Source organism: Pholcus phalangioides, unplaced genomic scaffold (genome assembly GCF_987345545.1).
Source record: "Pholcus phalangioides strain wild (caught in Gottingen) unplaced genomic scaffold, Ppha-v1.0 ptg000011l_1, whole genome shotgun sequence".
NCBI classification, from domain to species: Eukaryota; Metazoa; Arthropoda; class Arachnida; order Araneae; family Pholcidae; genus Pholcus; species Pholcus phalangioides.
This window is the reverse complement of record NW_028301604.1, coordinates 31,510,446-31,537,709: the sequence shown is the minus strand read 5'-3', so window position 1 is coordinate 31,537,709 and position 27,264 is coordinate 31,510,446. Positions and strand designations below refer to the sequence as shown.

The 27,264-nt window shown below is 38.1% G+C and overlaps 2 protein-coding genes across 2 annotated transcripts in view; one reads left to right on the top strand and one right to left on the bottom strand.

Annotated features, from left to right (window-relative positions):
* Positions 1-1,263, top strand: part of LOC149080338 (WD repeat-containing protein 20) — a 221,024-nt gene extending 219,761 nt beyond the window's left edge. The window contains exon 5 of the transcript XR_016193560.1: positions 604-1,263. The gene's annotated coding sequence lies outside the window, so the exon portion shown is untranslated. The remainder of the gene's footprint in view (positions 1-603) is intronic.
* The window catches only part of LOC149080337 (uncharacterized), a 44,399-nt gene extending 30,010 nt beyond the window's left edge, over positions 1-14,389 (bottom strand). Inside the window, exons 1-2 of the mRNA XM_089238720.1 lie at positions 13,211-14,389; positions 2,095-2,343 (exon numbers count right to left, since the gene is read on the bottom strand). Of these exons, the coding sequence (XP_089094846.1) occupies positions 2,095-2,343; positions 13,211-13,249 (288 nt within the window). The 5' untranslated portion in view covers positions 13,250-14,389. The remainder of the gene's footprint in view (positions 1-2,094; positions 2,344-13,210) is intronic.
* Positions 14,390-27,264: the final 12,875 nt, after the last annotated feature.

Below are 27,264 nucleotides of genomic sequence, written 5' to 3'. Positions count from 1 at the left end.
AAAACTCTAAACACAGTATCCAACTCGTAACCAGAGAGTAACTTTTGCATTATAGTCTTTTTTTACCCCTTCTATATTTGCAATACTTTCCTGCGAGTCTTTCCTTCATTTAGTTGAAGAAAAAACTGTCACTTACACAGGGCTTGACGAATCTCAAGTGCCAAGTCCATATGATGACTATAAAATCTGTATTGGCGCTTAAAAATTTCTTTGTGATAGCTAAATTGGAGTCTATTTTTTGATTTTTAAGACAGTTGTCTTTTAACAGAAAAAATGATAAAGTCCCGAAAAAAGTAAAAAAAAATATTTAGGACTATTTTTTTTTCTTGAAATTAAGATCATCCTTGGCTCCTAAGAAATTTGGCTGGCACCTAAAAAATTTTTTCGATTTGTCAAGCCCTGACCTATACTTTTTATTCTTATTTGCATTTCGTGTATGTATATCAAAGTCCATAGTGTACTTTTGAGTTACATTACCAGTTTATTATTCAATTATTTTTTCCTGAATCATTATTTGTTTCTTGTTCAGTGAAATTATCCTTTAATTAATCACAATAGAAATAGAAATAAGTGGCATGAACAGTTTTTTTTAACGTAACCTAGGTTGTGTGATGGTAAAGGAAAACATATCAACAATGGGAATATATTGAGCATGCAAGAAAGATTGAACTTGTGCACATGCAACAGTTCATATCTTCAGTGAACATCATTAGTGTTGATTACGATCTGGACAATGAATATAAAACCATTTTCATGAAATGGGGAAATTTCATAAAATACATATTTACATGTAGTATGTTATGTGATTAGTTGTGAAAATTCATGTGTTCTGATGTTTTGGTAATAGACATTAGAAATAAGTGTCCACCAGTGAATGAGAGAAACCTGATTTTCATGTTTTTCTTGCAATTATAATAATGTGTTATGTGCTTGTACGTCTGTATAATTCGATTTGTTGATAATTGTCGAAAACTTTCCTGTCTTCTAAATCTTTTGCACACATTGGACACCTTAATGCTTATTTTCTGAAATGTATTTATATTTTTTGTATTACACTAACCATGATATACCCAATAGCATTGAGGATGCTTTTTTTACCACTAAGTCAAAAATAAACAAATCAACGATTATAATGCCAACTAACTTTTTTTTTTGTCAGTTTTCTTATATCAGTTGCTAATTCCCCTCAAATATTACTCGCAGAACATATTAAATGTAAAATACAGACTGCAAAATAAATTAAGTGAATTTTTGCTGCATTAGTTCTCAAATCTGTGGCTTTGTTTTAACTTGCTGTGTGTTGAGCATTTGAAGCTTCAGGCTTTTCTAAGTATTAAATGACAAATTAAAGAAAGAAAGCATGCTGGCAATATTAAAAACTGATAATATCTTTAAATATTGAGGTTATTTTCATGTATCTATGGTTTTGAGAAAATATAATTTCATCAAAATTCATTTTTCACAATCTTGCATTTTTCGCGAAATGTCAATTTTTGCCATTGCGCACACGATTACACAAAAATGGTTTGACCTATCATTATGAAATTTTTTACACTTACTAAACTAACTTAAGGCTATAGAATGAACTAGGATCTTTGAGATTCATTGGAAATTAAAAATTTTGAAAACAGTGAAAAATTTGAAAATTTTAAATTAAAAAAAAAAAAAAACTTTTCTTCATAATTTCTTAGAACCCCTAGTTCATTGAAACTTCACATTCATATCCTTGAGAAAGAAGCACAAGCCATGAGTAAAAATTACTCGTGCAATCATGCGTGCTAAACACCTGCATTTTTGCATAGGCAAAATTAAATGCGCAAGTTTTTTTGTTTCAAAATTCAGTGTGAATGAAAAATTTAAAAGCATTTTCCATGCAAGATAATGATACAAGCTAAAAATGATGCATTTTAAAACATTGTCATTAAACTAATTCTAAATTAATTTGCAGAGTAATCACTGCATATGCTTTGCATGAAATACTGTCTCGTCCCCTTGAGGATATGAACTACACTAAACGAAACAGTTAATTGTTTATTTTCTGGCTTTATAATAAAGAGAATAGAGGAAATAAGGTTATTCGAACACATTACATACAAAATCATTGCTCAGGACTTTTTCCTTTGGGAAAGAGCATAAATCATCCCAAGATGGTCTCTCTGGGCTTTCAGTGGTCATGTCTTTCTGTCTGCTCAGAACTTTTGGAAGGCCTATATTCTTTTTCTGTTGAGGAGTGAGAGATTTTGGAGGATTGGGAACCTGGGAACTATGGGGCACAGCAGTTAGCTTCAACTTTTTCCAGTCATCTTGCCTTTTAAGCTCAAATTGGCTTTCTTTGAAATGTACCTGATTTTTTGAAAAAATAAATTAAAAAATGACATTTTTTTATCTTAATTTAAAATAATGTCAAACAAAAAAGTTCATATCGCTTAACATGTACAAATAAATATACAGTAGACTATGTGGTAAATTCTATGACATATTTCTAATTGATTCCTATTGTACAGCTCTTTATTAACTGAAATACAGTCAAACCTCTTCCTTTTATGAAACGCCTCTTTCAAATGCAAAAAATACCTCTGCCCCAGTTTCTTTGGAATAAGAATCTCAGTAATTCACCTCTGAACAATGAACAATCATACAAGCAGGGCCGGATTTAGGCAGGTGCAGAGGGTGCGGCTGCACCGGGCCGCTAAATTTTTGGGACCGCAAAAGGGAATAAAAATGTTTGGATTACATTTTGGCCGCAACCTCTTAGCAAAGCAATAGCTTGAAATTCAGTCCAAAATAGAGAACCTTTAAGGTAGAGGGCGTGGGTAGATAATCGGTTTTCTAGCCCTGAGAGCCCCAAATCTTCGAGTGTCTGAGGCGCAGTTGCAATTTTTTCACGGGGAAGCGGACACTTTTGTCCATATTTATTGCCAAATGGCATTTTTTATGACTATGAAGGAGTTTTACAGTCGTTCTCGGGCACCAGAGTATCTATGGGCACCCTGGGGTATTGGAAAACCCCTGTGTGTGTTCAGAGGGGCCGCAAATTTTTTTTGCACCGGGCCGCAACATACTTAAGCCCGTCCCTGCATACAAGTTTTAATAGTTATTTTCAAATGATTATTTTCAGTGAAAGTGATAATTGTCTGAAGCTGTTCCAGAATAAAGCATTTGAATTCCAATTGAACACTAACAACATAAATACATTAAATACACGCTAAACAGCATATATTTACCTGTAATCTAATAAGCGATATAAGAATTTTTGCTCCATCATCACCACAAAAAGAAAAACTGCATAAATTTAAACCCTTCCCAAATTATGGAATTGTCTCGATGTGAAGATTAAGAGTAGAATGAATGAGTTTTGTAACATGTTGTGCATTTATAAAAATATGTGAAAAAGAACTTGAAAATAAAGTTGTGGTGTAATCCCTATCTGACATTGACGGGGAACGAGGGTCTTTTAATTTATTTTCCTGGACTATGTTTGGGAGATTATGACTGATAACATTGACCTGAAAATAATATATTGAGGTTCCACTGTACTTAATTTGGCTATAGAGGCCCTTGAAATATCTTGATGATTGGTCCCTTAAATTTGCCTAGTATTGTAACACTAATTAACGATTATTAACAAACACAATTTTGTTGCTTATTGTAAAAAAAAATGACAGAAATGAAAATAAATTGAACTACATCTATCACATTTATTTTTAATCCCACGGAATACTCTCAATGTACAAGCGATAAGTCTCCAAATCAGAAAAGTTCACTGGAGTGATCAAGCAAGATTGTGGGGCTGACGTCCAATTAATGCGAATTAGCCTTGTTTTGTTAATTAAAAATCTCAAAATTTATAAACTATTTATGATTCAAACATGTCATTTTCTTTAAATGCATGATAAAATAACTTACGAATCTTTAACAGCAATAGGTCGTTACTAAGTAGCAAAGTAGCAATAACTCGCCAAACGAGGAATAGAAAACGTGATCAATCAGAAATGTTTCAGGATTAACTTAAAATAAATTCAGGATTCAACTAGTTCAGTTCGTTAAAAATCCTCTACATACGCATCATTTCTCCAAAATCAAACGGAATAGAAAAACAGAAAATGATTGCGCATTTTATATATAAAATCACCTAACTCTTATGCTATACACAACAAAATTATGGCGCCAAATATCGTCTGCTATTTTCCACTGATTTTTTTACTTCCATTAATATCATTTAGTTCTAAAATTTAACATTATCAAAAATATTTATCATAAATATGATTAAAAAAATTTAATTCCAAAAATAATTAAATTTCACTTCGCATAGGGAAGCTCCGTTTCCCTGTGAGGAACTTGGCGCTCTAATGTACAGTTTACGATTTTTGCATCGGTCTTTATAACTCTGGAAATCCGGTTTTTATCCGAATTTTAACATTCTGGAGCCAAAAATCGCGGGAATTTTTGCAATAATTTCGAAAACAATGACGAAAAATGATTCAAAAACGCTGATGTTAGTAAAAAAAGGAAGAGGTCCTGAGGATCCCACGGTCAGGGCCGTCTTAAGAGCATCATGGGCCCCCGGGCCAAGTGATTTTTCTGAGGCCATACTTGGCGAATTCTCGAAAATTCGAACCGGTTCTAATTTTTGTGAGGCCCCTTTTTTCTTGGGGCGCCCGGGTAGGCCCATGCGTTAAGACGGCACTGCCTACGGTAAGATAACATTGAGCAGCACTACAGAGCACCAAAATGGCGGATGCGTCGGCCTGTGTAGAAAGGACATGATCTTCCCCCACATCGTGGAGCAGGGCTGTTGGATCTTTGGCGGTCCCAAACCCAGAGTTTTCACTGGGGGGGGGGGGGGCGGCGGCTCTATAGTAAATTTATAGCATGAAAAACAATGATGGTGATTGTCCCAAGTCTTAGGGCTGCAGCCCTATCCTTGTGGGGGGGGGGGGGACAGGTGAAAGAATTTTTTTTTTAAATTATCCATTTTTATTTATTTTGATCGCGTTGATCTTTACCGACTAGTTATAGCGAACGACGAAATCCTACAGTACTTGTATACGCATGTGAAAGAACGAGAGAGTTAACGAGAAGAATGGCATCGGACTCATTCGCCATTAATTGTGTTGCGACATAACTTTTAGGCCGAATTTAAATGAGTACCACAGTACTTCCAAAAGTATGGATTTGTGCACACAAAACCTATGCTTTAAAGTGGGTCTTTTATATGGTGAAAAAAACTGTCAAAGTTCTTGGGAAGCCGCCGATAAACCATGAATTACACAAGGGAGGCAGCTGACAAAAGAGTACCATTGGAATACGGTAACAAGCTTGCGATCTAGACCAGAGGTCTTTAACCTTTTTCCAGTCACGAGTACTGCCTGTACCCATCATAAAAAAAAGAGCACTCTTACGTCATGTTGGACATACGAATGCAAAAAATCCGGATGATTTTAAGAATTGAATGCAATTTGCACATGGTGTTTAAATGAAACGATCAAATGCTCGCGAGCACCAAATCGGACACGAGCATCGAGTACCGTGGTGCTCGCGAGCAACGGATTAAAGATGCCTGATCTAGACGGACACCTAAGCATAACGATAGAGCAAATAACAAGCGTCTAATATTGGACTTCGAAAAATGTGAATATGAAAAAGAATATGTGAAATCCATCCTTTGGAAGGGCCCTTGGTTGGTCTAGTGCAGTGTATCTCAACTTCCGGGCCGTGAGGGGTTTATTTTTTCATTTTTACCCATTTTATTTCCCATTACTCTTGTATATGCCCAGGCCTTCCAATGAAAAAAAAGAAATCGACCTTGCCGCGGGATTCCAAAAGTTGAGAAACCCTGGTCTAGTGGCCCCAGATATTGCAGTAGGGCCCAGGCCATTTTATAAGACATTTAAACTGGTGGGGCACTAGAAAAAAAGGGCACTCGCGAAGCGGAGTAAGCTCCAGTGTATTGGTACAAATGACGTAGCAGGCGAAAATTTCAAATTTTAATAAAATTGTTAATTGAGACTTTTATTAATATTTTTAACTAATAAAATTATCAATTATAAAACTCATTAATTAATTATAACTTCCTGCGAAACAGGAAGGGTGGCGATTTACAAACTTAAAGAAAAACAGCAAAAAAAATCTATCAGAAGTTTACAGAGCCTGCTGCAATCAAAAATTATAACATGAAAAAACAGTATGAAAAACATGCGAGGTAGAAAATTATTACATGTACAAATGATGCAAGGTGAAATTGTATAGCACATGCAGAACAGGAGTGTATAACATTTGCAAAAATAGATACATGAAGGTACGCAAAAAATGCACTAAATAGGCAAAAACAGAGTGCGGCATGATTGAAAAGGGTTGTGGTGCTGGCATTGATTCAAAACAATATAAAAAGCATATGCGAGGTAGAAAATTATTGCATGTACAAAAGGATGCAAGGTGAAAGCGTATAGCATATGCAGAAAAATTAACGTTTTTCAAAAAATAGATTCATCTCTTTATCGAAAACTAGAAACCGGACTTAACCAGAATAAATTTTAATCATTATTTGGATGACCATACGTCTCGTATTTCCCGGAATATACCCGTATTTTCACATGATTTAGTAATAGACTTACTAGTATACAGGAAATTTTTTTGAAAAAGACACAACTAGAAGGGTATTTTTCCATCCAAATGGCCAAGAAAAAGGCCTAATCTAGTTGGAAAATAAGTAACTTGTCACAACTAGCTTAGCAGGGATCAAAGAAACACATCGCAAACACAAACTTTAGAATGGAAAATAAAAACAAGAAAAAATTCTACCTTTTTTCGATGTTAAAATGTAGATGTTGATTTCTATCCTTTTTCAACGATAACACGAAAACAATCCGAAAAGAACACGAGATGTGCTCTTTTCAAGAGATGAAAAACAAATATTCAATTTAAAAAAAAAAAATCTGAACAAAAACTAATTTTACACAAGTCCGCATTTGCGAATAATAAATTCTCAACATGAAATTCCTGGTTATAATCATCTCAAATTATACAGCTTCTCCTAAAAAGGCGTTGAAATATGATACCCCAGGTCTTAATTGGTATTTTTTTATGGTTTGTTATTACTGTATGGCCCCGCTTGAGTGTGACCATTGGCTAGCTTCATCACAAAGACACTGTCACCAACACATCCTCAAAGACAGACGGCATGCCATTCTCCCCTTCCCCACCTCTAATTTTTACAAACATTTGAGATTCAATAGCTACGTCAATCTTACAGGATACAGAAATAATGTGATATGAAAAAAAAAAAATTCTAGGGATTTTTTTTTTTATTATGCCCCCTTAGACAACAAAAGGGGGTATCCTCCCTCATCCTACTTTTTCTAATTTTTTGAGTGGGAGCCCTGCGAATGAGAGAGAAAAGGTCACAAAAAAGTCACAGAATTTTGCTTTTGGTAGACACCCTACGTGAGGACCCGGGTTCAAGTCGCCACAGAGAGCAAACAAGCCTACAATTATTCAATTATTACACTCACATATTAAAAAATAGATGGCAGCACTACAGGGAAACAAAGTTTACGTCAGGTGCACAACACGTACACATACATTCCAACATGTACCCAGTAGTGTATTTACGGGGGGGCTAAGCGGTCTATAGCCCAGGATGACAAATTCTGAGAAGCGGCAAATTTTGAAGGGGAGAGAATTTTTTTTTTAAGTCACGTTTCATAAAAACGTGTGGAAGTGGCATGTCATTTCTATCGTAAATATATAATTAATAAACACTATATTGTTTATTTTTTACACAGACTGCCGTTGAAGTAAAAAAAATTATTAACCTTCGTTTTTACAGTGTTATTCGCCGCTTTCTCAAATAGTAGTGTGACAGGTAGAGGTGGAACAAAGCAGCACTCATTTCAGATTACTGAAGGTGTTGGAAAAAAGACAGAGTTCAGCTTAAGGATTATAGAATATATATGCACCCTTCCCAGCTGACCACAAAAGCTGCTCTTCATTTTACACTTTCCTGACGAAAACAGATTAAGCAAATATCAAATATAGGGCCTAGATACTCATTTCTGATAAGTTCATACATTTTGTATGAGTTTTCTTTAATAATTTATGAACAATCACCACAATGCAATCTTAGGTGATTTCGAATCCTCTGTAATATACTTGTATTCAGTGAGGTGTAGGGCCGGGATTACACTATAAAAGTTTGGTAAAAGTCCTTTTATAAAACTTGAAAAATGCAACCAATAAGGTCACAGGTTGCGTTTTCTAGAATGTAACCAATAACCTTGTTGACTGGATTTTTTGAGTTTTATAAAATGACTTTTATCAAACTTTTATAGTGTAATCCCCGCTTAAGACGCATATTTTTTTATGGTACATCGATAAATTGAAAAAGGTTGAGCTAGTGCTTGTTTCAGAAATTGAAGTAAAAAAGGAATATTTATTGTATTTTAGTTTCATTTTGGATGCAAAACCACATGAAGTTGACTCACATCCTGGTCTTAATACAGGGACAACAGTTAAATCGTGTTTTCTCTGCAATCTTTATATCGTCCTGCCTTACTTGCTTTTCAGATGTGTAACAAACACAACAGGTGAAGTTTGCATTTGCAGTTTGAAATATTTCTGTGCATCAGAGATAATTGATACCATGTGCCGAAAGGGAAGTGTTTTTAAAGTGAATCTGTTATTTATTGAAATAGGACTTGTTTTATTCCTACGTGTACAGGGTAACGAAAATGCAGCAAATTAATAGCGTTATTTCAATATTGACGAAAATAGACATGGTGCCTTTTACATATACACGGTAGTTTAATTGTTATGTTATATTAATCCCCTTATTTCATGGAATGAGCATCACGTTGCTTACGTTTTGAAAAACGTTATTTTAGAGACTGGTGGTGCTTACACTGAGAGAGATGCGACGTGTTAATTTTCGTTTCAAAAAATACAATTTCTAAGAGATTGGCTTACGCATCACATGATATTCAACTGTCAATTAAGCGAGTAGCATTTTTAAAATTGGCAAGAATTCGACAAGCATTACTTAGCATTAGCTTTCGCCTGGCCCTTAATAATTATGATTAATGATTATGATGATAACCATAATTATATGACTAGCTATGGCTAATTATAAATGGTCATAATTGTCACAAAAAAAAAATACTCCAACGCTGCGATAACCTCAAATCGTAGGGATCGATATACAGAGGCTGGCCAAAGCCCGGCAGAAGTCGTATTTCGGGCTTTGGCAGTGACATATACACAGTTATTCTCTCTGGACTAAATCTTCTCCAGCTCCCACTGTGGGGCCATGGAAGCTGAACCCCCCAGAACAACACACTGCCGTGTACCCGGGTTGAAAGGGTTCTGTCTACAGTGAAGTATAAAATGATTCAGAAGTGGGGGGAATATACACGAATAAGGAACTAACTATTACACGCGTCTTCACTAGCGTGGATTTGGTAATCTGCAAATTTTTCCTTAAGACCAACTTGGAGGTTGAATTTTGAGAAATCTTTTTTTTGGGGAGTCTCAAAGTATAAAATAAAACTACTGACAAAATTCCATGTTTATAGCTTCAGCAAGGCCGTAGCGTGGAGGGGGGAACTGGGGATCCGGTCCCTTCGAAATGTGAGAAAATGACTGAAATAAGGGAAGAGATGGCTAAATATATTATTTGACCACTTTGTCCCCCCTCCGAATGAAATTTCTGGCTACGGCCTGAGCTTCAGTGGTTGCGGCTCGGCGATGAATCAGTGAATTAGGGTGTCAAGACATGTAATTTTATACATATGAATTAAAATATTTCTCTACTATTACATTGCTTTCGAAAAACCTTGAAAATTTTAAAGTAAGATCATGATACGGTCCAACTTTGTGCAATATTATATATATATATTTGACATTTAGTCTATTTGAACATTTGAGAAAGAAAGAATTTCGAAAAATTCTCAAAGAAAATCATAAGGAACCGCATTGTTTGTGCCGGATAGAAAAAGCTATAAATGCCAGAAAAAGGAAACCCTGAATCCTTTGCTTTATGCGAAGTCGGAAAATTAAATGGATTTCCAAATTATTGATCGCCATTTGATCATGGTATGCGCCACAAACCGCTTTCGGCGACAAACGGAAATTCCGACATTGCGCGAAGTGGTGCTTATACGGCGAAATTAAAATTTGAAATTTTATTTGATCGCAACTTACTATCGGCTCCTCAAAGCTCCTAGCCGCGAGAAATGCGGCTGATACGGCGGAATTACAATTTCAAAATTTATTTAATCGTAATTTACACTGCTGGCCACCGTAAATGCAACACCCTGAAGGAAGCATGCAAATAATATGAAATTTACAACATGCATTAGCGGAGGTGAGATATGCAAATGATTTCAGCGCAGACGCACATCACGCGCGCCTGTGGCGCCACTTCAAAGCGCTATTTAAGGCTTGGAGATTGTGGTTTTTTCAAAAAAACGATCAATTATGCCTCGTAGAAAACAGCAATCATCTTTTGATCAAGTATCCAAGTTCGACAGAGGAAGGATAGTGGCCTACCGAGATTGTGGATTATCTTTCAGGGAAATCGGTAGTCGTGTTGGACGGAACCAAACAACTGTAATGCAGATATGTGATCGTTGGATGCAGGAGGGTACGACGGACCGACGTGTTCGATCGCATCCACCTCAGTGCACCACTTCACGTGATGACAGGCGTATGGCAGTGACGGATCGCTCAGCCACAGCACATTCAGTCTGTACCGCATCATCCAGTGTCTGCGCGTACCATTCGACGCCGTTTACAGCAGAGTGGTCTGTCCGCAAGACGTCCATTGCTTCGTCTACCCTTGACGCAGAACCACAGACGTCTCCGCCGCCAATGGTGCGATGAAAGAAGGATGTGGACGGCACAATGGAATGAAATTGTCTTTACTGACGAGTCACGCTTCCGTCTGCAACACCACGATGGTCGAATTCGAGTCTGGAGACACCGTGGAGAGAGGATGATGAACAGCTGCGTTATGCACCGCCACACTGATCCTGCACCGGGTATTATGCTATGGGGCGGTATTGGATATCACTCTCGCACTCCTCTAGTACGCATTGCCGGTACTTTAAAAAGCCAGCGCTACATCTCCGAGGTGTTGGAGCCAGTTGTCGTTCCTTACCTTCAGGGCTTGCCCACAGCCATATTTCAACAGGATAATGCGCAACCACACGTGACACGCATTGTCCAAAGGTTCTTCGTCAATCGCCAGATTGAATTGCTTCCCTGGCCAGCTCGCTCTCCGGATCTTTCGCCGATAGAAAACATGTGGTTCATGGTTGCTCAACGATTGACCCAGATTACATCCCCAGCTGCCACACCAGATCAACTTTGGCAACGCGTGGAAGCTGCTTGGTCTGCTGTACCCCAAGAACACATCCAAAGTCTCTTTGAATCAATGCCGAGGCGTGTGGCAGCGGTGATCTCCAACAATGGCGGCTACTCTGGCTACTGATTTTGGCAGGAACCACACTTCACAGAAGTCTATAAATTTAATCATTTGATGCTTGGTCAACATGTTATCTACAAAATAAATATTGTTGCGATATCTCTTGTCTTTCTTGGTGTTGCAATTTGGGTGGCCAGCAGTGTATTATCGGTTCTTCAGAGCCGCGAGAAACGCAAATACCGACAGGAAATGCGAAGTGAGGCTTACTTATACTCATAAATTACTCGTCCTAGCCATAAGGCTAACTGCAGACTACGGTTCGGCTGCTGCGGTTGATCTTATCAGCAACCGTGGAATTTCGCGTCAAAAACACACTGCTGTTAACAACCGCGGTTTTTTTTATATTTTAATGTCGTGACATCTCGGGATTGGCTAAATTATTTTCGCCAAGCTGAATTTGGCTACGATTATCATGCAAATTCGTGCTCTTAAGTTGCATTGCAGTAAAACCTCTTAACAGACACCCCTCAGATGCGGTCACCCCTCTTTTACGGCCACATAATAATTTACAGTTGTATAATATATAAAAGTATGTATTTCAAACTCCTGATTAACGGTCACCTCCTCTTTCACGGACGAATTTTTTAGTCCTGACGACGTCCGCAAAAGAGAGGTTTTACTGTATATACCAATAAAAATTTTCAGGTAATTAAATTATTTAATTTTCTGTAACAATATTTGCCGTTTGAAATTAATTCGGAGTTGAAGAAAGACAACCCAAAACAGAGTTGACCCATTTTTGACCACTCTTACAATTCGTGACCAAATCGCACAATTTTTTTTATATATGATGACTGGCTATTCAATTAACATATGTTTGAAGTTTCATAAAATTGGACAGGAATTTAGCACGTTTTTCTTTGTAATTAAAGTGAATTTCCAAATAACTAAATTTCTAATTAAGGGAAATTAATCATAATTATAATTTTGGGAAACCCCATGTGACAAAAAAAAAAAAAATTAAAGAAAAAATTATTTCTGTTGATGGTCAGGAAAAAAAATTTTGCCGCCCCCTCGAACTTGCTGTCCCGGCCCGCTTAACACCCTGTACATACGACACCAGGGCCGCAACTAGGGAGGAGCTGGCGGGACTGATGCAAGGGCCGTTTTAAGAGTATCGTGGGCCCCCGGGCCAAGTGGTTTTCCGAAGTCCCAACCTGGTAAATCCTAGAAAATTTCAACCGGATCTCATTTTTGTGAGGTCTCACCCCTCTTGAGGCCCCGGGTGGGCCCATGCGTTAAGACGACACTCACTGATGCCCCGAACTAAGAGCTAGAGGGGTGCGGAAATGTTATCCTTTCATCTCTCCTTCAATATTAAAAGGGGGCGCCAAAATGCGTGCTTCCCCGGCTGACCACGCATGTGTTGCCTTTCCCCGTATGCTTGGTAGCCAGTTCCCATTAATCCATTTAAGCCAGTAATCTTAACCTTCCCCCATCGCGTTGTGTAATTTCTACAGAGCTTGAGGTCTCCTTCTATAGTGAAGAGCAACCTACAAGACCTGTATTAACCCAGGTTTAAACATATTCTAAACTAATTAGAATTTATTGAGAGACTTGAAAATAATTACGTATACTCCCATTTAAATTTACATTGAATTTATTTACATTATTATGATGATTCATTACAGATTACACAGGTACATGCACATTAATAATTAACTTTTACAGAGATGTGGGGGACTGATTATATTAAAAACGTGACAGTACATATCGAGTATCACTTACCCCGTCAAAGCTCCTAGACCACAATTTCTTCGACTTCATCCTTCTGTCCTAAGATTCCGACTCCCTATCCCTCTGATCTAACTCAAAAACTCTACTCCCTCAGCGGAATGTCCCCTCTTTCTGTTAAAATCTCTTTATATTTTGATTGATAATTTCAACTCCGCCTTTTGGCGCTATTTCAAGACTTTCCATTCGCTCATCTTGAAATTCTCTTTTCCCGTCTGAACCACTTTTTAGTATTAAACACAATTTCATTGGCCCATCTCCTTCTCTGGGAAAATCTCATATTCCCATAACCTTTGACCCTAGCATTTAATTTAGATCCGTTCCACGTCCATAGGAACCGTCTAGACGCACATTTCTTCGTAAATCAATGCATTTGACCAGCGACAAAGATTAGCCTTATCTTATTTTTCATAAGATTTCCAGTGCCACGGCCTTCAGCTTGACACGAATGTTATTTTACCCACCTAACGTTCTCAACTAGGGTCCCGTTTTATTACATTTTCTCATTATCTCCGACTACATACAACTGCATTCCAAAATATAGCTTTTCCCATAAATTCAACAGTCTGTCTCCTAGGATTAAACTTTCCCATCACATGCGATTCACTATTACCCAAAATTTTGCCTCCTGACCTACATTCTTATACTATCGTAAGTTTCTTTTACCTTCACTGTAGCTTCTTACTTTTCTTTCTTCTTTTTTTTCCCGCTCATTTTCTTATGCTATCACTACTACTATTATATAATATCTATAAACTATTTCAATTTTCCCTAACTACCATCAATTAACTCATCTCGTTAAGATTAACTATCTTTAATTAACTCATCAAGTTAACATTCCTCCCCTTGCCGGAAAAATTTGCTCACAGCAAATTTTCAATCCTCTCAGCCTGGGACTAGTTAACTACTGAATCATTCCTCCTCTTCCATTTACCCTTTCATCATCTTGTTGATTTGAACTGAAACAACAATACTGTATACTATACTAGGCTGGGTTGGGGCAAGTCATACTCAAAAACACATAACTGTTTCATGATAAACACAATCATACTTATATCATTCATTTTACAACACCATATAATGCAATTCTTTCTATAAAATTTCAAATACTGCAGCTAGAATGATTATTTCTTTCTACCTTCACCACATATAGATTATGTTCATGCAAGTACTAAAATTATTTGAAGGTCCACAAATGCTTAAGGGTTACATAAGTAATAACATATATTCTTTCAAAACATTAAAATATTAAATTTACTAGCACATGACTAAATATCCCTCAACTAAAGCTTGTAATTAAACATAAATGATAAACAGAAAATTCATTTGAAAATAGAATATGTGATAGGACAACAGATCTCGCTAGCATCATCTTCCAATGGGAGAATCATAAGGTGAGTCTGCTTGTACCTAAATAAATCATATATACAATGACCTTCTCCATTTCTTCTTATCGTCTACATAGAGAAACAAGAGTAGAACAACTGAAAATAAAAATAAATATCGTTAGAAATGTCATTAAGATAATTCTTGAAAAGTGTGACAGGAATGTATTGGGAAGCCCATTCCAACCGGAAAACCAACGATCAGGAGATACTTGTCCTGCGTAAAACTGCAATGTAGTTCAATTCGGATGCAACAGTTCAATGTCTGCAGCTTCTAAGCAAAACGACAGCGGCTGGCAGGTATGTACGGTACGGCCATAGAGACATAGCTTGTCGGAAATGCACCTGGTTTCCGCCTTAAATTCGACCATCTGCTTAGTGGGTGTAGATTGTAGTCTCAAAGTACTAGTAGCGACCTCGATTCGTTCAAACTTGACAGTCACCATACCCTCAGCACATGTCGAATACGCTATGAACGTCATTCTGGCTAGTGGCGCACAGGCATAACAGCCAGTTGTCGTGATTTCCTCACTTTGAAATTTAGGACACACTGTTCTTCTTTCAACTACAATGTTATAGTTGTCAAAGATGAGTTGCACATTCACAGGTTTGGTGAAAAGCAGCTCCGATTTCAACTGCTCGTTTTCCTCCATGAAATAATAATGATAGCCTATGGTGCGAGGAAGCGCAGCGACTTTGCTATCAATCATACGGTTGAGCGCGGAATTCTTCATGTCACAACGAAGCAACTCCTCATATGCACTACAAACGATGCTACTTTCCGCGAAAATGAAAGTTTTTGTTAGTGATGCATTTGCTTGAACCTGCCCGATTGCGTTATCTTGAGGCACCCCTGCTGGCGAAACATATTCCATATATGCTTCACGTTGTTTCCCGACACGCCTAATGAGCGACTTCTGTATAAGTTGAGTCGGTTGATCATACGCTCCTAGAACTTTTATTTTTATGCCGTTCGTTGTAGACATCGCGTAATTCATCACAGTGGCTTGTGATGTTCCGTTCATACTTTCCTCCATTTCGAGATCGTATGAGCAAGTATACCCTGTAATCGCCCTGATTTCGTAGGTACGGAGATAGTCTGGAACTAGAAAAGCTCTGTAAAATAAACAAGGTTGCGAGTCTATTATATGACACGACGATGAACCTCCATCAATCGCAATACATCTGTTAATTCCCGGAAACTGTTTAGATTCCGTTGTTTCGGCTGAGAACCTTTTACCAGAAACACAGTGTTCTCCCCAACCGCACATAACATTTTGAGGACACGCTACCTGTGCTACCGCCTTCAATTCCGTGGGAAATGTAAAGTACATCCTCTGAGTATTCCATGAGCATCTAACTTTATTCAGTTTGATACTCAATGAAAATAAATTATTTTTATTTTCATCCTGAAACCATAAACAGTGAGTGTAATGTAAATTTTCTAGTGTCACCGTCGCTTGAGTGGTCATTTTACATGATTGCGCATCGTGAACATCTTCACACTCTGCCGTAGTCGATTGCACGATTAAATGATTATTGCACAGGGTTGATGAGGGTTGTACCATAGCAAATAATGCTATTAGTACCAGCATGTTCACTGCATGCTCTGGCATCCCTACACGATTAAGATACTCTTGCGTTTGTTGTACTGAATTTCGCAAACGATTTCCCACATGAGCACCTCCTATCATCGTAATTCGAGCCGTTCCTTTAATCAATCGAAATATCTGGTAAACAACCACCACTGTTGTTTTTACCACTTGGAAAATCGCCACCAATGCGGATTTTAAGTAAATTATTGTTATTGAAGCTAACAATATACACAGGGTGTAGACGAAATATGCTGCCGTTGCTGGAAGACATTTCAAATGCTGAAATGCTGCTATACAAAAGAAACACGGTAACTTTCTGCATATCGTACGACCATTGACGTGCAGCTCCTCTCGTATCGTGTGACCGCCTTTCTCGGCTACAAAAATAAATCGCAATGTCCCTGGAAAACGAAGAAAGTTTTCTGGAACTACGGCTTGAGTAGATGTGAGATTAAAGTGAATTATTGTTTCCAGGCCCTCTTTACGCACGATCAACAGTCCTGGAGATGACACTGCCACAATAGGATCATGAAATTCCAAAGTTTCACCATTCAAGGTGAATATTGCCTCCTCTTCATCAAGTAGCGACCTTCTATGACGTTGATGTGTTTGTGAGTATTCTAATGGGTGCTCACAAAACGTTAATGATATAACGCGGGGTTCATCAATTCTTTTAACACCGTCATAATGAAAAATATTGGACCGACCAACCTTAATGTGGAAAAAGCATGCTGATTCCCTACTGCAATTTACTTCTTGGCAATACTCGGCAGTTCCATTACAAGGCAACTGAGTAGTGCACGCACAAGGAAATCCATCCTTATCACATTCGAAGATTCGTGACGTTCCAGTTAATGACGCATTTTGTGATATTGTGAACAGGCGAGGTGTAATGAATTTCTCCTCCGTTAGTGGTGACCAAATGTAACTAATCCACTTTTTCTGGTCACACTGGCTACATAGCTTTGAGATAGCACAACTATTTCGTGGGAAATACTCGAGGTATTCTTTGGGGACCGCATGGGAACACTTCTTAGTTCCTTCATTAAACAAACAATATTCTGCGTTGTGTTTGAGCGCCACCACTGGTAATAGCGCCAGCACCAAAATCTGAAATTAATTGAATGCGTTTAAGGTATAATTCTTATGTTTTGATTTTTTTTTTTTAATGGAGAAGTCATACTCAACAAATCTTGCCATGTTTCCTTAGTCCCTCCACATCACTGCATTAAGTCAATTTAATATTACTATTCATTAAATTAACATGATTTACTTTAAATTTTCTTTGGATTTTTTTTTTTTTCAATTCCTCACCTCAATGACATTTAAGAGTTTACTCGCCAATTTATCAGCTAATCGGTCCAGCACCGTTTTTTCCGACTCTTGTGATGCACTAGGTTGTGCCATCCAAGCAAATAATTTATCAGTAATATTCATATTATTGCTACTCGCATCATAACTAGTTCCACTTTCCATCTCCAGCAGGATTGGTACTTTCTGCCATCCTGTCAATAGAATTCAATTTTTGCACTCTACCATACACATTGCGCGCACGTAAATTGTAACGTGTTGCCTCTGAATTTGACTGAGTATCAGCCACATTCGCAGCAGTTAATCTGCTTTCGTTTTCGGTTTCATTTACACTACACGCGTCATCAATAAAAGATAACTGTTGGGGGTCTACGTGAAAACTTTCTGGAGAGACATGGTTTCCCAGCTGGTTTCGGTTTCCCCCTTCTGCATTCGGAAGCAACTGAGTCTCTCTTCTGGGGATTATGTACGACTGCCATAACTCAGACAGTTGTAACTCCCCCCCTATTGGCTTCATTTTCTTTTTCCTCTTCGTCGTCAGAATTCCCCCCTGCACTTACGATTTCTACTTCTGACCTGTTCTCTACTTGCGACTCATTTTCCCTCATTTCAGGAAATGGGCCATATGGCCTATGTAATGATACTTTTGTGAGTCTATCCGAATGGACCAGTTGAATATCTTTTGGTTTATGTACGTTTTTTATTCTAAATAACACTGGAGATTTTTGTTCAATGATTCTATATGGTCCTGTGGATAGCCTACATAATTTATGAGACACCCCTCTTTTGGGTTTCCCCGGGGTAAATAAATATACGGAGTCACCTAATTTTAACTTCTTGTCAACAGCCGTTCTGTCGCGATACTGCTCTTGACGTTCTGCTGCTTGCAGCATGCTAGAACGTACAAAATCATGTGCTTTCTGTAACTTTGGCAGCAGCTGCAATACATATTGTTCATGCGCATAATAATTAAAAACAGGTGGTTCTTTCAACAATTCCCCTGCCGTTACCATATCTCTTCCAAAGAGGACAAAATGTGGTGTTTCCTTTAACACCGCATGAACAGCACTTCTATACGACATTAAAACATGGGGTAACATATCATCCCATTCTTCGGTTTCCGTTATCATGCAAGCTAAAGTATGCGTAATTGTCGCATGGCTCCTTTCATTACTGCTATTTGTCTGGGGGTGCAATGCTGAGGTAGCTAAAGGTTTGATCTTCAACTTCTCAAGCATGGCACGAAAAACTGACTTATGCAAGTTTGTACCTCTGTCTGTAAGACAAAATTGAGGCCGTCCATATCGTGCAATAATTTCGGAATAAAATGTCTTCGCCAACGTTTCAGATTTCGTATCTGGCAATGCTATGGCTTCAATAAACTTAGAAAAATTGTCCATCATGACCAAAACATATTTATTACCCGACATAGTTACGTTGAATGGTCCCATAATATCTACCGAAACTAGCTCAAACGGTTCGGTTGGAATAAAGTTCCGTTGCAATGGTGCTTTCTTATTTGGATTATGACTTCGTCTTTCTAAACAAATGCGACAAGTGTTAACGTGAATTTGACAATCTCTATAGTATCCCGGCCAAAAATAATGACTACGCAGTCTTTCAAATGTTTTGTCGAAACCCATGTGACTACTCAAATTATCATGAATTTCTTCCAGTATTTCTTTTCGCATTAAAGTCGGTATTACAATTTGTTCAATATACTCTTCTCTGACAGGCCTAATGTCTTTTGAAGCATAATGGCATAACAAACCATTCTTCATAAAATATGCTTCAACCATCTTTTTGACTGGCTCTGCATTAGCCGAAGTTAACATGTCTATAATTGGTTTTAAATGTGGGTCCAGTTTTTGCGCTTCGCGTATTCGATTTTCTAACGAAGTCGAGTGAGTTTCGACAGTATTTATATGTCGACTTAACAATCGGCGACGACATTGTCACGTCCCGGTTTATGAACAATTTCAAAATCGTATTCTGACAAATTCAAACACCATCTCGTCAATCGCGGATTATGTGTTTTAAGGTTAAGCAAGTATTTCAATGGTTTGTGGTCACTTTCCACAGTAAACCGTCTACCTAATAAATAAGGTCTGAAATAATTGATACCCTCCATAATGGCAAGTAATTCTTGTTCAATTGCTGGATATTTCTGCTCAGCCGGTTTAAATTTTCGGGACATGCATGCAATAGGATGATTTCCCTGTTCATACCGTTGATATAGACATCATCCGATTCCTATCTTACTGGCATCCGCCGACATTATAAAGTCCATATTAAAGTTAGGATATGCTAATACCGGTGGATTTCGTAATGCTTTCTTTAAATACTGAAAAGCTTCTTCTTGACTCCGACCCCATGTAAATGTGATATTTTTCTTAGTCATATCCGTAATAGGTTTTGCATAATCCGAATAAAATGGTATAAATTTCTTAAAGAAATTACACATTCCGAGGAAACGTCTACAGTCCTTGACTGTGCGTGGTTGTGGAAATTCATCGATTGCTTTTACATTATCGGTATGTGGACGCACACCGTTTTCGGAAATGACATGTCCTAGATATTCAATTTCTTTCTTCAAGAAATCACACTTTTTCGGTGCTAATTTTAAGTTATACTTTTCACGCAATTGAAAGACTCGCTCTAATTTCTGGATATGGGTTTCTATATCAGGACTAGCTATCAAAAGATCATCGATGAAACAATGAATATGTTCATCATGTAATTCCGACAATAAACTGTCAGCTAGACGCTGAAATGCTGCCGGTGCTGTTTTTAACCCCATTGGTACAACATTGTATTGATAACGCCCTTCTTCATTGCTGAAAGACAGATGTTTTCTATCATTCTCATCAATTTCGACCTGATAATATGCACTACAAAGATCAAGACTACTAAAGTATTTAGCGCCATTTAATTGTGCCAAAATATCCTGAATTAACGGAAGAGCATATTCATCCGATTGAATTGCTTCATTTGTCTTACGAAGGTCAACACACAATCGATACCCGTCATTTTTCTTTCGTACCATAAGATTGGGAGCTGGATGACTACTGACACATGGTGAAATAATTTCACTCTCTAACATATCGTTTATTTGCTCCCTTAATTCCGCTCTTAAATGATACGGAGTTCTATATCGTGGGGATTTCTGTATCGGCGTTCCATTCCACGGTATTTTATGCTTTGCCAAAGTAGTTCGCCCGATTTCCGTAACATCTCTGGCAAATACATGTGAATATTTCAAGAGCAATGGTAATAATTTTCTTTTTATTGCCGGTGATAAATTATTTAGGTCAAAATCCTGTTCCGACAGTCTAGGCAATGTCTTTTTCCTTAATGGAATTGGAGCCTCTCTAACATCATCTTGTTCCGAAATCGTCCCAGTTCCCAATTTTTTACCCTTATTCACATGCCTGGGCTGTTCAGACATATTGGAAATTAATATCTGAACTTTCCCAGTCTCGTCAATTTTTCCCACTGAGTTTGCTACCCACAAATCACTCAGCTTATTGTTTCTTGGCGTAACCTCTATTTCATTTCCATATTCAAATCCTGGCACATTAACTTTAATCACTTTCTGAGTACGCGCGGGCACCCAAATTTTATTAGGCATTACTAAATTTTCACATACATTTTCTGCCTGCGACACTGTGGCACACCCTGAATTCAATAGTTTTATTTCTGTAAACTTATTCTTTAACATGCCCTTTTTGACATCAAAAACAAAATCTCCCTTTTGGAGAAAATCATAACCTAAAATCATCTTATAATCCCTACTCAGCTCATACTCGGAGACATATACTTTATGATTCACTTTGAATTCTCCCAAATTTATAGGTATGCTATAAACGAATTTCAATATTTTGATTTCTTAATTGACGACACTTCACAGTACACATTATATTATTCATAATACTAGAATCAATTACACTAATACAAGCACCAGAATCAATAAGAGCACAAAATTCTATATCTCCGACTTTCACCGTCACAATCGGTAGAGGAAAACCCCTAACCTGATTTTGTTGAATCCTATATACAATGTTTTCTTTTCTATTTACATGTCTTCCCCTACCCCATGACCGTCACTTCCGAGGTCGGAAAACCTGCTGTTTACAAAACCCTGTCTCTCCCCTAGTGCCCCAGTTATTGGAAGAAACCTGTCCCCTACGAAAATCCTGCTGCTGACGGGGATTCCCTCTGCGAAAACAATTTCGCAATAGGTGGGTGGTTGACCCACATCCAAAACACGCGAGATTCCCTCTCGGCTGGGAGCCTCGACCCGAAAATCGCGGAGGCACCTCAAACCTCTGCATATTACGTTGAGCTGGAAGTGGGGTAGTAGACATTTGTGGTGGGACCCCTCTTCCCCTACGAGCAAGGGCATTTCCTTCTTTTACTTCTCGTAATTCTTGGGCCAATTTTTCCATTGATGTACGCTGGAGCATACTTTCTTTCGCTACTTCCGCTAACATAGACTGCAATGAGTTCAATTCAAAAGAATTGCCTGTTGCTTGCCTCTCTATGGCATTTACTGTACCATAGTTACGACTAATTCCCTCATTTCCCTCTATAAGGGCAGAAAATTTGATTGCGGTGGCCAAATCTTGGGGGTCATGGTTTAGTACATGTTTTTGTATTTTAGGGTTCAGCCCCGCTAAAAATTGTGACAATTTAGTACGATCTGCCAATCGTTCAACGTCTGGACTATTGAAATTTGCTCCTTGCAGGAAACCGAAAGCAGCATTTTTTACACGCGAGGCAAATTCCTTGACCGATTCATTCGGTTTTTGTCTACATCCCGTAAAGTTCTGGAGATGGTAAGTTAAAGGAAATTCATTCTTGAAATGTCTTAAAAATTCTGTCTTGAATCTCTCATAATTTCTTTCCTCTCTTAGTTCCGGACTGTTTGCCAGGAATTCAGCGGCTCTTCCCTTCAATTTCGCTTTAAGCACAATCAACTTTTCTGTATCTGCCCATTCCGCAATTCTACCAATTTCCTCTATAGATTGGAGGAAATATTCCGCCGGATAAGTACCAAAAAGACAGAATAATGAAAGCAAAACACACACAATGCAGCTCCTAGGGTCTTATTTCCGGTTTACGGAAAATTCACCGACAACAATTCACTGCCGGAAAATTCACCGCCAGGAAAATTCACCGCCATGCAATTCACCGACCAACAATTCACCGCCATGCAATTCACCACTAGGAAAATTCACCGACCAACAATTCACCGCTAGGAAAATTCACCGCCATGCAATTCACCGACGACATTTCCATGCGAGTCAGTTAGCGAGGGAATGGGCGATTGAGTTACTGAGTGAGTGACCCAGTGAGTAAGTGATTCAGTGAGCGAGTGGGTTACTGATTCAATGAGCGAGTAAGTCAGTCCGTGAATGAGTGACCCAGTGAGTAAGTGATTCAGTGAGCGAGTGGGTTACTGATTCAATGAGCGAGTAAGTCAGTCCGTGAATGAGTGACCCAGTGAGTGACTGAGTGACGGAGTGAGTAAGTGATTCAGTGAGCGAGTGGGTTACTGATTCAATGAGCGAGTAAGTCAGTCCGTGAGTGAGTGAGCGATCTAGTGAGTGAGTGATCTATTGAGTGAGTAAAATACGGATGTCATATATTTCAAAAATACAGCAACCCGAATCCGTATAAAGTCATTATTTAAACTTTATGAGAAGAAATTCAGATGATACGGATTCGGGTTGCTGTATTTTTGAAATATATGACATCCATATTTATTGTGGGCATCTTTTTCTCAGCCACCTCGCTGGGCATTTTGCCTGTTGTGGCCTTGTATTTGTATAAATTACAAATTGCTGTTGCCCAATACAAGATAGCATATTCAACAAAATTCCATTAACTCTGTTTTACTCAGAACCTTCTAATGGAATGTTAAAAGGGATAATAACAGAATTAAAAGATAATAAAGTAAGTGGATACGCGATAAACCAACCCCCTAAAAATGCTTAAAATCATCTCCTTTGATATTATAAAAAACATCGCTGATCATCAGTAACCAATGGACTTTTTTTTATGCTGAACTAGCTGTTACCCGCGATTTCACGTGATGAACTTTCAGAAATCCCGCCTTAGTGCGTATCTAGTATATGTACTCTATATTTACTACATACGTATATATATACTTCCTATGCAACGGAAATTAGTGACGATTTTTTTATTACGGGAGTCGGTGACGTTTTTTGAGTGATGGAAATCTGTTACGTTTTTGTGTTACGGAAGTCGGTTACGATTTTGGGATCAAGTTTTCATTTAACTCTTGCATATATCGGGACCCATTTGGCACATCGGGACCAAGTAATGTGCATGTACCAAGAGGTTCCCACATCCTACAGCAGGTCCCCTAAGCTGAAATGGATGGCGGGCCCCCACACCAGCTTTTTTGGGTCCCCGTTACTGGATGTGGGCCCTGGATTTTATTCGTTTCAAAATTGATAAAAATTAAAAATTTTCGTGGCCACTCACAGGGGGTATGGCCGACAAGCCTTCAGGTCGGGGCCCCATGGAAAAGTTGACAGGTTTCATTTCGGGTGTCCCTGGATGGATCTCATTGATTTTTGTTGTTTAACATTGTAAAATTTGCAACAAATCGGTAGCCCGAGATAAATCCAGTCAGGGCCCCCACTAAAATTCAACGAATTGCAGTTTGGGGACCCCCCCATGGGAAGTTTTGTGGGAGTACTTGATGAATCACATTTGTTTTTTGTGTGTGTTGCTTTATTATTATTTTTATTAAAATTCACTTCTTCAGTAAGCTGGTGCTTTCACGTGTCCCTTTCCATAGCACGCTGATGAAGTGGAACGAAATAAACAAGACATGTTGTGAAGAGAAAAGGGGGGGAAGGGTTGGCCGCCAAAGGTGATAGGGAGGTAGAGCCCCTAGTACTGTATATAAAATAACATGTCCTGACTGATTCATCATCGCCGAGCCAAAACCGCTGAAGCTGTAAATATCAAATTTTGTGAATAGTTTTTTTCACGACGTAAAGACTCACTACTCACTAAGAAATAGTTTTTCCGTATTCGACAACCTAAGGGCGTCATAAGAGGGTGGGGGGGTCAACGTTGAAATCATGCCGAGCCGAAACAGCTGAAGCTATAAATATGACATTAGATCAATATTGTAATATAGACTCACAGAGCAGGGATTTTTCCAAATTTAACCCCCTAAGGGGGGTTTCAAAAGTTATATGGAGCAATCAGCACTGAGCCGAAGTCGCTTAAACCATAAATATGAAATTTAGTTAGTATTATATTTTATAATGTACATACACACTAAGACAGGATTTCTGAAAGTTCATCACCCATGGGGGTTATGAGGTGAGAGTAATTTTGAGATTGCAAAATCCACGCGATAACAACTGGTAATAAAATATAATGCTTACTAAATTTTATATTTATGGCTTCAGGGATTTCGGCTCAGTGATGATTACTCCATATAACCTTTGAACCCCCCCCCTCTTTATTAGGGGGGTTGAATTTTGACATTTGACTTACAGTCTTAGACTTAAAACGAACATTCGATTATGTTGATTTAAATATTCTAACAAATAAAAACACTTCTCAGGAGGCAATGTACTATATTGGTTTAAAACATATTACTACAATAGGAAACAAGCTGTGCCATAATAAATGGTAAAATCAGCACATTTGAAATATAATGAAAGGAGCCCCACAAGGATCGGCCCTTGGGTCATAATAATTTCTAGTTTATATTAATGATTTATGTAAAATGAAGTAGAACGGTAAAATAATTTCATTCGCAGATGACGGGGGTGGATTTAGAGCTCGCTGTTGGTAGGGGTGATTTTACAAATCTTTAAATATCTAGTCTAAGCATCGGTGACCACATGTCCTGCATTTTGTCTCGTATTTTCCGTGACAGTCCGGTTTTTCTGTTTTTTCTTCTCCATCCAGACTTTTTGAAAAATGTCCCGGTTTTACTCGTTTATAGTCGAAGTTTTCTTGAATTTGTTGTTGCAATATTACCATATAGAAGTTCCGAAAATTTCATAAAATATCACATTTCGTTTGAGGGGAAATCTAAGGAGGACACCTACATCCAGCAGTGGATTGAAATTGGTTGTTGATGATGCCACACCTATTAAAACCAGTATTTTAAATACAGTTAAACTCGTTTATAACGACATCGAAGATTCCGCGGGATTTCGGCGTTATAACCGAGTCTAGCTGTATTGCTTTCAGTTTTAGAATATTGTTCTAGACCTCTTTTAGTTATTTTCTAACATTTACCGGTGATTATGTATGATCCCCACCTCGTATTAGTTCGCTACGACGCAGTTCGTTTTGTAGAGGCCATATAATTATGTCCTACTACTGATGCTGGAAAAAAAATTAATGGAATAAAGTGAATATAAAGATAAGTTTAATTTTCTCCATCAGCAAAACTGGTAAAAGAAAGCCATAGCCGCATATTGTTTAAAGTTATATGCGTGAGTTCAAAAATCGTATGAAATTATCTCGTTTTAAACATCCAATTCTTGGGCATAAAACCTCTTGGGTGACAAATAACATTTTCGAAAACTGAAACTCACGGAACCACAGCTTCAAAATATAAAAAATGGCATTCTTTTTGGGCAATGTTAGAGGAGTATTTTAGAAGGATAATTTTAACATAGTTATCATTACATACATATTCAATTGGTAATTTTCAATGAAAACCTACAATATTTAATTAGTAATATCTGACATAATTTTCATTCAAAACATACAGTATTTATTTAACAATTTTCGACATGATTTTCTTCCTTACATATTTATAGTTAAAGGGTTCCAATCTACTAATCTAGAAAAACAGATAACACGCAAATGTAAGAAAAAACGCGAGAAAAATATTCATTTCTCACAAATATTGATATCATAATTAAAATGATACATTATGAGCTATACCTCTCATATAGTCTTTAATGTCACATCCTTGATGATACTTATCAACTAAATTCTTTAATCTCTGCGCAGAGTCCCGGTATTTCTCTCTCCTAATGTGATGGTTTTGTCCACTTACAATTTGCTCCATTCGAACTTCATTCAAACTCTGTTCTCTTTTTATGGCACCGATGAACTTCCGTATATCTGGGTGGTGAGCAGATAATTGCTGTTGGAACGCTCGATGCCATCCTTCTATAGAATTGTTGGTATTAGGGAAATCGTTACGCGTTCCTTGAAAGCAGTTCCAAATGTCGATGTCAAAGCGCGGCTGACGACGACCACCACGACGAAGAGGACGCCCGATCCAAGTGTCTTCAAATCAACACTTCATCATAAATACGTTTTCGGAACAATCGGATTTTTTAATCATTTGTGACACTACTAGGTTAAAAACTAACTAACTAACCAATTCACTCACTCCCTCACTCACTTACTGACCATTCACTCACTCCCTCACTAACCAATTCACTCACTCCCTCACTAACCAATTCACTCACTCCCTCACTCACTAACCAATTTACTCGCTCGCTCAATCTCTGACTCCATCAATCACTTACTCACTCGGTCACTCAGTCACTACTGGGTCACTCACTCACCCGCTCAATCACTTACTCGGTCACTCACTCACTCGGTCACTCAATCACTTACTTACTCGGTCACTCAATCACTTACTTACTCGGTCACTCGGTCACTGACTCAGTCACTGGATCAATCACTCGGTCACTCAGTCACTACTGGGTCACTCACTCACCCGCTCAAT